The sequence below is a fragment of the Leguminivora glycinivorella genome, chromosome Z, assembly GCF_023078275.1.
Source record: "Leguminivora glycinivorella isolate SPB_JAAS2020 chromosome Z, LegGlyc_1.1, whole genome shotgun sequence".
NCBI classification, from domain to species: Eukaryota; Metazoa; Arthropoda; class Insecta; order Lepidoptera; family Tortricidae; genus Leguminivora; species Leguminivora glycinivorella.
The window spans coordinates 894,225-907,381 of record NC_062998.1 but is presented as its reverse complement, the minus strand read 5'-3'; the positions used below and the strand labels follow the sequence as shown (position 1 = coordinate 907,381).

The 13,157-nt window shown below is 40.2% G+C and overlaps 1 protein-coding gene across 1 annotated transcript in view; it reads right to left on the bottom strand.

Moving 5' to 3' along the window:
* Positions 1 to 925: 925 nt before the first annotated feature.
* LOC125240888 overlaps positions 926 to 13,157 on the bottom strand; it is a 63,011-nt gene continuing 50,779 nt past the window's right edge. Inside the window, exons 3-4 of the mRNA XM_048149037.1 lie at positions 5,570 to 5,840; positions 926 to 2,538 (exon numbers count right to left, since the gene is read on the bottom strand). Coding sequence (XP_048004994.1) covers positions 2,125 to 2,538; positions 5,570 to 5,840 — 685 coding nt within the window. The 3' untranslated portion in view covers positions 926 to 2,124. The remainder of the gene's footprint in view (positions 2,539 to 5,569; positions 5,841 to 13,157) is intronic.

The window sequence follows — 13,157 nt, the reverse complement described above, 5'->3', positions numbered from 1 at the left end:
CATTAATCTTCAAATTAGCGCACCACTGTATAAAAAATTTCGCGCTCGCTAAGCTCGCCATTTTTTCCCTACATGCTAAAATTTCTTCCCAAACCTGCCGAAACTCAAATTCTCTCAACCAACTCCCACGACCCTAATCGATTGCACAGGCCGGCATTGGCTACTAGTGATTTCAAGTTGGGCATCTACCGTGCACAAGATGCAAGGCACTACGCAGTGGTGTACTTAGGGTCCCGTACTTTTGCGGTTGGACAAGCGCATGTGGCCCTGAGTAGAGTAAAATCACTTAGTGCTCTCCAGATAGAAGAGCTAGATTGTTATAAGCTGACAGGTAAAACACCATGCAATACAAACAGTCATAACACACTGGCGGAGATGGAGAGAATGTGGGCTCAATAAAATATAAATTGAAATAAAAATAAAAATTCAATGAATCAATGAATGACTTTATTGCGATAAAATTGGTACCTATACATCAGGTGGTATTCATTATTATTAAGTAGCAATACGTGTTAAGCCTCAAATGGCTTGCGAAATTCGCCTACTTGAAATAAATTTATGTTTAAATTTTAATGATATTTCATTATTAACGACTAAAAAGTATAAAATAAATTTAAAGTTTAAAAAACACTAGTAAAACACGCTTTTATAAATGCACGTAAAAGCCAAAAATAAATTATGGATCTTTCAAGTTGTCTTTATTTCTGGGATGAAGAGTAAACTATGTGCTTTTAATTATAATATTTGATTGTAAAAGCGTGGGGCGCTGTAACAGGATTTTTTTTGTATAACTTGCTGAGAAATGTTACGAGAAGCAGTTTACACAGATTGGCGCGCTAACTGGACTTGCAGCACGACTGCAGCGCCCCACGCTTTTACAATCAAATATTATAATTAAAAGCACATAGTTTACCTACTCTTCATCCCAGAAATAAAGACAACTTGAAAGATCCATAGTTTATTTTTGACTTTTACGTGCATTTATAAAAGCGTGTTTTACTAGTGTTTTTTAAACTATAATTTCTCTCTCAGTTGCTTAAAGGTTTGCTGGAAGAGATCCTTTAAATGGATAAGTTCTCCTTTGTGCACATTTACATATGTACTCCAGATACTTACCTTAGAGAAAAGAAACGACCTCCCATGTTAAAGAGCGGCTTCGCTCCTCAAACCCTTTTTGTGTTTCGGATGTCTAGGATTTGTCCAAAAGATTTACTACTAGACGAATTGTCTATTCGTTTGCTTTCTATCTTACTAAAAAAGGTTCAACACCATTTTTGAGTCCTGGCCGTTTTGGGTTTGAAGGAAAGCCAAATTAATTTAAATGGGTAAATAAGCAAATTAATTTTACACCAGCAATACACCTAACTGCGTATTTCTGTTTATTATAATTACCTATATTGCTTAGACATTATAATAAACAATAAATTAATTTAGGACACTAGCATGTTCATCGAGTCGTGACCATGTCTTATGTTTTCTCTGAAGACGAACGACTTATTATTAAGCTACTAGATATATAATTTTTTGAAATTAATTTCCATAGAGTAAAAAGGTACCTAGTCCGTTAATATTTTTTGATAAATATTGTATGTTGAATTGTATCTTGTTATTTAATGCATGGTTAATTATTAGATGTAATGTTTTGAATAGAAGTGGCACGCCGAGTTTCTTGCCGGTCCCATAGCGGATACCCCCCTCCAACTGAGGGGGGACTGAAATCTCGAGGCTGCGTAGGATTAGAACCGGCGTAGATTCATATGCGCGTTGTAATATGCCTAGGTATTTGAAAAAAAAAATTTTCAATTTCATTTCTTAGTACATCCACCTTGTCATTTACGTATAAATAAAGATTGCTAAATTCATTTTTGGTATTACCAACTTATTATTGACATCGTTTTTTTCCTCAAACAGCAGCAAGTATGTATGTAGTATCAACTTCGACAACGACGAATTAAGATTTATTATTTATTTATATTGTTTTTAAAAATTATTGCACATTTCAAAAGTATAACGCGTGTTAAGGACTTTAAGCAACCTGTTAACTATGGGGCGAAACAGAAATTATCTGATTGTTCGACATATCTTACGAAAATTGGTGTCCACGCGGCCAGCGGGACTAATATATCATTTACAAAGTGATGGATAAAATCCGGGCACGGTTATATTTACGTCGAAGTTATTTTTGATAATATATTCTACACATTCTAAATTACGCTGGAAGCGGTCGTCGGGCACGGCGACGCCCAGCGGCAGCGGCAGGCCGCCTCTCCTAGCCAGCGCGGCGGGCTCGTTCCCGCACGACCACGTGACGATGCCGACCAGTTCGTTCTTGTCGTCGAGCATCGCGTGGCCCAGCCCCAGCAGATACCGGCGGCAGGGCGGGTGCTCGCGGGAGTGCTCGTGCGGCCGGCAGGAGTGCACGCACGCGGCCCAGTAGTCCTGCGACTGCGTCTGCGCCGGCAGGAGCCGATTGCACGCCGAGTTGCTCCCGTACATCTCACCCAACTCGTACAGGGATTGGTTCGACGGTGACTCTCTCTGTAACAATAAAATATCATTCGGAAACCTCTTCGGAGAACCGAGGGGTTTGCCTGTGCGATTGCGGACGATGACGAACAACTACCGGAAATATATATTCTAAAGGACGGTACAGTCGACATTTGTCGGCCATGACGCCGTCCCGGAGTGACTCGTCAGGCATATCATCTCCGGTTGTTCCCATATTGCTAACGACTTGTACATACATAATCTCGTAGGCAGGATTATTCACCAGCAGTTTTATTTTTAATACGGCCTTGTGGACCGCGACACAAGTACTTATTACCTGCGCCAGTTCTCGAAAATAGTCGTGCCACGCAGTTTATGTTTAAATTTGGGATAGGCCCCCAGCAGCAGTGCTCTCTAAAGCTCCAGACTATGCGCGCGAATCACGGCACGACGCCGCGAACGCGAGTGTGGAACTTTCTGCGTATCGAATCCACACTCCGGTTTGCGGCGTTGCGCCGTGATTCGCGCGCATAGTCTGGATCGGGCTCTTAAAAGAACTTGACTTGTACCTAAGGTGGTTGTCACACTGCCGACGCGTTTCGTTGCGTGAACTCACACACGGGTAAAAACAGTTACAAAGCATTAAGTGTACTAAACAGGAAGAACAATTATTAAGTAGTAGTAATTTAATTACTACGTTACATACATAATGTACAAATATTCCAACTGCTTATATTTTAATGTTGCTGCTTTTTAATGTTGACCGAAAATCTACGGATTACAATGTAATTAATAGCACGTTAGCTGATGTACTGCAGTGGTTTACTGTCAACAATTTACTTCTTAATTCTAAGAAAACCAAATGTATTCGATTTTCTCTGCCGAATGTTAAACCAATCGATACAAAAATACTTTTGAATGATGAATGCTTAGAGATGGTAGATACAACACTGTTTCTTGGTTTAACATTGGACAAAAATCTACAATGGAGTCCTCATATAAAGAAACTAGCAAGCAAATTAAGTTCAGCCGCATACGCCGTTAGGAGAATCAGGCAACTGACTAATGTTGAGACAGCTCGCCTAGTGTATCATAGTTATTTTCACAGTGTAATGTCATACGGTATTCTGGTTTGGGGCAAAGCAGCTGACATACAGACTATCTTTGTATTACAAAAGAGAGCCATTCGTTCTATTTACAACTTAGGAACACGTGAATCAGTAAGAGAACTCTTCAAAGAAATTAATATCTTAACTGTAGCTTCCCAATACATTTATGATAGTATAATTTATGTTGTTAAGAATTTAGACTGTTTCACTAAGAATTCTGATATCCATAATTATAACACTAGAAACAAAAATAAGCTTGCCATAAAGAAGTTTCGTGTCCGTAAAGTACAGAAGTCATTTGTTGGGCAATGCATTCATTTTTATAATAAGTTACCTGACACTGCTTTGAGATTACCCCTCCCAGCTCTTAAGAACTACTTAAAAAAATCATTGATGTTAAAGGCTTATTACAGAGTCGAGGACTATTTGACAGACAAACATGCATGGCCCGAACCAGAAACTACAAAAAACGAATAGCAATTAAAATAATTGTATTATGTATGGAGGACACAGTTCAGATAAGAAAGCACATCAAATATTTTATATTTTATGTTGTGTAGGTAAATTACATATTTAATGATATTGAGATTCATATTATCTTTTTCTTCTATGACAATTTGATATGTTTTCTCTGAAGAAGAACGACGTATTATTAAGCAATAATATAATTTATTGAAATTGATTTCCATAGAGTACCTAGTCTGTTCATATTCTTTGATGAATACTTTTGCATGTTAAATTGTATGTTGTTATTTAATGCATGTTAATTATAAGATGTAATGTTTTGAAAAGAAGTTGCCCGCCGAGTTTCTTGCCGGTCCCATAGTGGATACCCCCCTCCCAACTGAGGGGGGACTGAAATCTTCTCGAGGCTGAGGCGTAGGGTTAGAGCCGGCGTAGCTTTATTTGACGTTCATATGCGCATTGTAATATGCCTACTTGAAAAATAAATATTTCATTTTCATTTTTCATTTCATTTTCATTTCATTTCATTTTCATTTTCATTATTTTAATTTTTTGCGTAACCATGTTGAACTCGATGGTCGAGTTCGAAACACGAATCAAGTTTATTGTAACCGACTTCAAAAACAGGAGGAGGTTCTCAATTCGACTGAATATTCTTTTTTTGTATGTATGTTATCTGATATATTCGAGAATCGTGAACCGATTTTAATTTTTTTTTAATGAACGGGTATAACCTCGATTATAACCAAGTCTTCAAATGTTATAGGCACTTGTAATGTTTTTAGTATATTTTTCAAAGGTACACCAGTATTTACGTCTGATGGAAATAATTTTACGTGGCTGAGCTGATGATGGAAGGTCAACTCCTCAATGGTTAGGAGTTAAAGGATAATTCTTTCACTACTGTACGCATATTCGGACTGATACTTATAATATCAATAGGAACCACTAAAATTCAACAAATAAATGAACTTTAAAAATAAAAAATTTAACCGCTTTCAAAAATAAGCGCATTACAAAACACGGAGAAACTAAAAAGCAAAAAATAATAAACCTTTGAATTCAGAATTCTTATCGGATTGCAATAATCTAAACATCCAAATTATAAACATATCAATTATTTTTGGAGTCGGGGCCAGCCTGCGTATGGTTGGGTGGGGCAAACAGGCAATATAGCCAGACGAGGAACAGGGCTGGTACCGACTAGGTACAAAAATATTGCGTTACCATGCGTTTCTTCTATACGAAATCAAGATTCTACTAAGAAAGTCAAATAACTCATTAACGGACGTCGCTGCGAAATGCGGAGCAGTGTGACGATCGCCTACAGCTGTGCGCACGAGCATTACGGTGATGTTGCTCGGGCAACACAATTGCCAGCAATTCACATACAATTGCCGCGTTTGTTCAATACGCGCCAACTGACTATGGAGCAAACGCGGCAATGGTATGTGAATTGCTGGCAACTGTGTTGGCCGTGTAACCGCACCTTGAGGCGGGAAGCTTACCTCCGCGAGGAACCCCACGAGCTTGTAGGCGGCGCCGGCGGCCCAGTCCAGGCGCCAGGCGCCCCCGCCGGCGCGCGGCTTCCTCGATATTGACAGGAACCCGTCCGTAGGTGAATACTCGTATCCTGGTTTTCTATGAATGCGACCCCATGCACCGATAAACCCAATGTCGTCGAACAGTTGTTTGGTGGATGGAGATGGCGTCACAAAAAATTGCACTGATACTGTCAGGTTCATTCGCATCCGTAGATGGGTATAATAGGGTTTGGATCTGGGAAAAGATAGGTACCTCAATAATCTATAGCTATTGCCCGCGGCTTCGCTTGCATTAGAAAGAGACAAACAGTAGCCTATGTCACTCTCCATCCCTACATCTATCTCTACTTAAAGAATCACGTCAATTCGTCGTTCCGTTTTGCCGTGAAAGACGGACAAATAAACAGACCCACACACTTTCCCATTTATAATATTACTAGCTTTTGCCCGCGGCTTCGCTCGCGTTAGGACGAGACAAAAAGTAGCCTATGTCACTCTCCGTCCCTTCAACTATCTCCACATATAAATTTGTAGTTTAAAAAACACTAGAAAAACACGCTTTTATAAATGCACGTAAAAGCCAAAAATAAATTATGGATCGTTCAAGTTGTCTCTATTTCTGGGATGAAGAGTAAACTATGTGCTTTTAATTATAATATTTGATTGTGAAAGCGTGGGGCGCTGCAAGTCCAGTTAGCGCGCCAATCACTGTACACTGCTTCTCGTAACATAGCTTAACTTGATTTCTCAGCAAGTTATACAAAAAGTTTTTCCTGTTACAGCGCCGCACGCTTTTACAATCAAATATTATAATTAAAAGCACATAGTTTACTCTTCATCCCAGAAATAGAGACAACTTGAACGATCCATTATTTAATTTTGGCTCTTACGTGCATTTATAAAAGCGTGTTTTTCTAGTGTTTTTTAAACGATAAATTTATTTTCTACTTTTTAGTCGGTAATAATGAAATATCTTTAAAATTTAAACATAAATTTATTTCAAGTAGGCGAATTTCGCAAGCCATTTGTGGCTTAACACAAATTGCTACTTAATAATAATTAATACCACCTGATGTATAGGTACCAATACCAAGTTTATCGCAATAAAGTCATTAATTGATTTATTGAATTTTTATTTCAATTTATATTTTATTGAGGAATTAAACGGGGAGCCAGTGGAAGAAGTACAAAAATTTACATATTTGGGAAGTGTCATGAACCCCCTGGGAGGTGCAGAAGCGGATGTTGAAGCTCGCATCAACAAAGCCCGCGCCGCATATGCGCAGTTGAAACCAGTCTGGACTTCCACAGTCATCACTCGCCGCACTAAGCTAAGGGTTTTCAACTCTAACGTAAAGTCGGTCCTCCTGTATGGATGCGAGACATGGCCCGTCAAGCAAGAGATAACCAGTGGACTCCAGGTGTTTGTAAACAAGTGTTTGCGGCGAATCGTAGGAGTCTACTGGCCACGGACCATCTCCAATATCAGACTATGGGAACTGACTGGTCAAAACCCTTTAGACAAAGAAATTCTGCTGCGGAAATGGCACTGGATAGGTCATGTTTTACGAAGGCCAAACAACCACCTATCCAAGCAAGGGTTGACCTGGAAAATTCCCGGAAAAAGAGGGCAAGGTCGCCCACGTACCACCTGGAGAAGCACAGTGGAAAAAGAGGCGGCATCAGTTGGCCTCGGCTGGGCGGAGCTGGAGGAGGCCGCGCTGAACCGCGAACAATGGAAATCCCTTCTGAGAGCCCTATGTCCCTGATGAGGGATAACAGGATATCATCATCATATTATATTGAGCCCACATTCTCTCCATCTCCGCCAGTGTGTTATGACTGTTTGTATTGCATGGTGTTTTACCTGTCAGCTTAGAACAATCTAGCTCTTCTATCTGGAGAGCACTATGTGATTTTACTCTACTCAGGACCACATGCACCTGTCCAACCGCAAAAGTACGGGACTCTAAGTACACCACTGCGTAGTACCTTGTATCTTGTGCACGGTAGATGCCCAACTTGAAATCACTAGGAGCCAGTGCCGGCCTGTGCAATCGATTAGGGTTGTGTGGGCTGGTTGAGCGAATTTGAGTTTCGGCAGGTTTGGGAAGAAATTTTAGCATGTAGGGGATTTTTTTTATAGTTTTTTTTTTTTTTTTTTTTTAGTTTATTGAAAAAAGAAAAACCTTAAAGTCTAAAGTTACAAATTATCGCCAAACTGTATAACAGTTTGTTGGCGGTGCGCTCTTGTATATGTATCTATTATATTTCACTATAAGTATTATGCTATAGTATAAGTAAGAGTAAACACAATACAATAGGTTAACGGATATCAATAAAAACAGGTTGTATAACTTGTTAATTAGAATTACTGAGGCTAACGAAGACTGCTATGGTGATTATTTAACATTATTTCTTTAAGTTTTGTCTTGAGACTGCCTATTTTTAATTTATTTTTCTCCAGTAAAAGAGGGTATTTGTTACAAATTTTAGGTGTTACATATTCCATAGTTCTTTGACCATAATAATTTTTTGCTGTAACTTGACATAATGACATAGTGGTGCGCTAACTAATTTGAAGATTAATGCAATACAGAACTTAAGGATTTCATCTTACAGAGTAGGAAAGAGACAAAGGGTTGAATTTTCTCAGTCGCACTCTAGTACAATTACGTGGGGTTGAACCTGGATATGGAACGTGGACGCGACATTTTGCTAAGCAACTAAAAGACTGATAGTGGCTCTGGGACCTGTAAACCTTCGCGACATGCTTAGCAGTGGCGTGGCGTGAAAATTTTCGTTGATAAAGCCAACCCCCACCCCCACCTTATTTTCGCTCTTAAGGGTGGCAAGAAAACCCACACCCACCTTTTTAACAATAAACGATTTTGCAATAAACGATTCTATTCTATTCTATTCTATTCTAATATACTAGGTTGACCTTTCTTTTTTGCGGGTGCTTCGCCTCCTGAGCCCCCCTTTATGACTGTGCTCTGAAGGGTCACAAGAAAACCGTAACCCAACTTATTTTAAATACTACGTTGATCTTTCTTTTATGCGAGGGGCTTGGGCCCCCGAGCCCCCTTTTATTTATTTACTCTTGAGGGTCACAAGCAAAACCCTAAACCAACTAAATTTAAATACTACGTTGATCTTTCTTTTTTGCGGCGGGCTTGGCCCCCCGAACTCCCCTTAGTTTTACTCTTAAGGGTCACAAGAAAACCCCAACTCAACTTATTTTCAATACTACGTTGATCTTTATTTTATGGGGGGGTCTTCGCCCCCCGAACCCCCCTTAGTTTTGCTCTTAATGGTCACATGAAAACCCTAACCCAACTTATTTTAAATACTACGTTGATACTTTTTTTTGCGGGGGGGCTTCGTCCCCCGAGCCCCCTTTCTTTGCCCTGGAGGGTCACAAGAAAACCCTAACCCAACTTATTTTAAATACTACGTCAGTCCTTCTTTTATGCGGGGGGCTTGGCCCCCCGAGCCCCCCTTTAATTGCTCTTAAGGGTTACAAGAAAACCCTTACCCATTTTATTTTAAAAACCACGTTGATCTTTCTTTTATGCGGGGGGCTTTGCCCCCCAGGTCCCCCTTAGTTATGCTCTTAAGGGTCACAAGAAAACCCTTACCCAACTTATTTTATATACTACGTTGATCTTTCTTTTTTGCGGAGGGCTTCGCCTTCACCCCCAATTTTGCTTTTGTTATCAATTTTTCTTTTGTAAGCGTGTGGACGACAGCCCGCGACCTGGGCTGCATATAGGGTCACAAAAAAGACCCTTACCTGACTTGAGTTTAGATACTTAATCGGTCTATCCTTTTTCCGCTCATAAGGGTCGCAAGAAAACCCTAACCTAACTTAGGCCTCGCATCGCTTCGGTCAATAATAGGTTTGTTATAACGTTGAATACGTAACTTTCAAAGTTCATTACGTGGCCTTCCTCACAAGCGCAAACACAACTATGATACGATATGCCATCATGGAATACCAGTGCCTATCTTCGGGTTTCATTGTCTGATCTTGAAACCTAATCATGGTCAAAGTTCATAACAAGACTTTTCTAAGAAACCCAAAAACTGCTATGATACGATGTTCCATCATGTAGTTCCAGTTCATATTTTCCGGCTCCATCATCAGACCTTGAAACCTAATCGTAGTTATTTATTTATTTATTTATCGTATGGCATTTATCTTACTGGATTGCAATTACATAATGATTTCTTTAAGTATTAAATCTTAAACTAGAGATTGATGAATGTGCTCTTCAGATACTCAATTGCCGTTTCGCTGAGGTTTATGAGGTCGTAGTCAAAGGTCATTACAAAACTTTTCTAAGACACCCAAAAACTGCTATGATACGATGTTCCATAATGTAGTTCCAGTTCATATCTTCCGGCTCCATCATCAGATCAGTTCAACAGTACCATATTATTGTATTGTCATCAGAACTACATACAGCTGCCAATTTTCATTACGCTACGATCCTTGGAAGATGGTTAAATTAGCTTCCTTAGATTCCATTACATAGTTAGTTACGTACACGACGACCTAATAAAAGCGTGTTAAAAATATTACGTCAATTCGTCGCTCCGTTTTGCCGTGAAAGACAGACAGACAAACAGACATACACTGTCAAATTTATAATATTAGTATGGATTTTATTAAAGACTTGCAATATTTTTATTAACACGCGTTTATTAGGTCGTCGTGTATGTAACCAACTATGTAATGGAATCTAAGGAGGCTAATTTAACCATCTTCCAAGGATCGTAGCGTAATGAAAATTGGCAGCTGTATGTAGTTCTGATGACAATACAATAATATGGTACTGTTGAACTGATCTGATGATGGAGCCGGAAGATATGAACTAGAACTACATGATGGAACATCGTATCATAGCTGTTTTTGGGTTTCTTAGAAAAGTCTTGTAATGAACTTTGACTATGATTAGGTTTCAAGGTCTGATGATGGAGCCGGAAGATATGAACTGGAACTACATGATGGAACATCGTATCATAGCAGTTTTTGGGCTTCTTAGAAAAGTCTTGTAATGAACTTTGACTACAGGTTTCAAGGTCTGATGATGAAGCCGGAAGATATGAACTGGAACTACATGATGGAACATCATATCGTAGCTGTTTTTGGGTTTCTTACAAAAGTCTTGTAATGAACTTTGACTACGATTAGGTTTCAAGGTCTGATGATGGAGCCGGAAGATATGAACTTGAACTACATGATGGAACATCGTATCAAAGCTGTTTTTGGGTTTCTTAGAAAAGTCTTGTAATTAACTTTGACTAGTTACGATTAGGTTTCAAGGTCCGATGATGGAGCCGGAAGATATGAACTGGAACTACTAAAAAGATTAACGTAGTATTTAAAATAAGTAGGGATAGGGTTTTCTTGAGACCCTTAAGAGGAAATATAGGGGGGCTCGGGGGGCCAAGCCCCCCGCAAAAAAGAAGGATCAACATAGTATTTAAACTAAGTTTTTCTTGAGACCCTTCACAGCAAATAAAGGGAGCTCGGGGGGCGAAGCCCCCCGCAAAAAAGAAGGATCAACGTAGTGATTAAAATAAGTTGGGATAGGGTTTTCTTGTGACCCTTAAGAGCAAATAAAAGAAAGATCAACGTAATATTTAAAATAAGTTGGGACAGGGTTATATTGAGACCCTTCAGAGCAAATAAAGGAGGGCTCGGTGGGCGAAGCCCCCCGCATAAAAGAAAGATCAACGTAATATTTAAAATAAGTTGGGACAGGGTTTTCTTGTGACCCTTAAGAGCAAATAAAGAGGGCTCGGGGGGCGAAGCCCCCGCAAAAACGATGGATCAACGTAGTATGTAAAATAAGTTCGGTAAGGGTTTTCTTGTGACCCTGAAGAGTAAGAATAAAGGGGTGGAGGGGGGCAAAGCCCCCCGCATAAAATATCAATGTAGAATGTAAAATAAGTTGGGATAGGGTTTTCTTGAGACCCTTAAGGGCAAATAAAGGGAGCTCGGGGAGCGAAGCCCCCCGCAAAAAAGAAGGATCTACGTAGTATGTAAAATAAGTTGGGTTTGGGTTTTCTTGTGACCCTGAAAAGTAAGAATAAGGGGGGCTTGGGGGGCGAAGCCCGAAGCCCCCCGCAAAAAAGAAGGATCAACGTAGTATTTAAAATAAGTTGGGATAGGGTTTAGTTGTGACCCTTAAGAGCAAATAAAGGGGGCTCGGGGGGCGTAGCCCCTCACAAAAAAAGAAGGATCAACGTAGTATTTAAAAAAAATGATAGTTTAAAAAACACTAGTAAAACACGCTTTTATAAATGCACGTAAAAGCCAAATATAAATTATGGATCGTTCAAGTTGTCTCTATTTCTGGGATGAAGAGTAAACTATGTGCTTTTAATTGTAATAATTGATTGTAAAAGCGTGGGGCGCTGCAGTCGTGATGAAAGTCCAGTTAGCGCGCCAATCTGTGTAAAGTTGTAAACTGCTTCTCGTAACATTTCTCACCAAGTTATACCTACAAAAAAAAATCCTGTTACAGCGCCCCACGCTTGCATGAGTCGGAAGGTGGCCATAGGAACTACTAAACTAAACAAGATAAAACCGTCGAGTTTGGACTCGTTGGAATAGTCGTGACAAGCACTCTTGTGCTACATGGTAGCCAGGGTCTCAAGATGGAGTCGGAAGGTGGCTATGAGAACTCCTAAACTAAACAAGATAAAACCGTCGAGTTTGGACTCGTTTGAATAGTCTTGGCAAGCACTCTTGTGCTACATGGCAGCCAGGGTCTCAAGATGGAGTCGGAAGGTGGCCATAGGAACTACTAAACTAAACAAGATAAAACCGTCGAGTTTGGACTCGTTGGAATAGTCGTGACAAGCACTCTTGTGCTACATGGCAGCCAGGGTCTCAAGATGGAGTCGGAAGGAGGCTATAAGAACTCCTACACTAAACAAGATAAAACCGTCAAGTTTGGACTCGTTGGAATAGTCGTGACAAGCACTCTTGTGCTACATGGCAGCCAGGGTCTCAAGATGGAGTCGGAAGGTGGCTATAAGAACTCCTAAATTAAACAAGTTAAACCGTCGAGTTTGGACTCGTTGGAGTAGTCGTGCAAGCACTCTTGTGCTACATGGCAGCCAGGGTCTCAAGATGGAGTCGTAAGGTGGCCATAAGAACTAAACTAAACACTTGGACTCGTTGGAATAGTCTTGACAAGCACTCTTGTGCTTCATGACAGCAAGGGTTTCAAGATGGAGTCGGAGGTGGAAGGGAACTACTGAACTAAACAAGATAAAACCGTTGTTTTGGGATTCGTTTGATAATCTTGTCAAGCACTCCTGTGATACATGTAGCTGTCATGACAGCCAGTGTCTCAAAATAGAGTCTGCCGAAGGTGCCATCATACTTAAAGAGTCGGACGAAGCCCGACGCACGTGGTCCTAAACCGGGCGCCGAAGGCGCTCTCATACTTAAAGAGTTGGGCGAAGCCCGACGCACGCGGTTCTAAACCGGACGCCGAAGGCGCCCCCATACTTTCTTTTCTTACACACC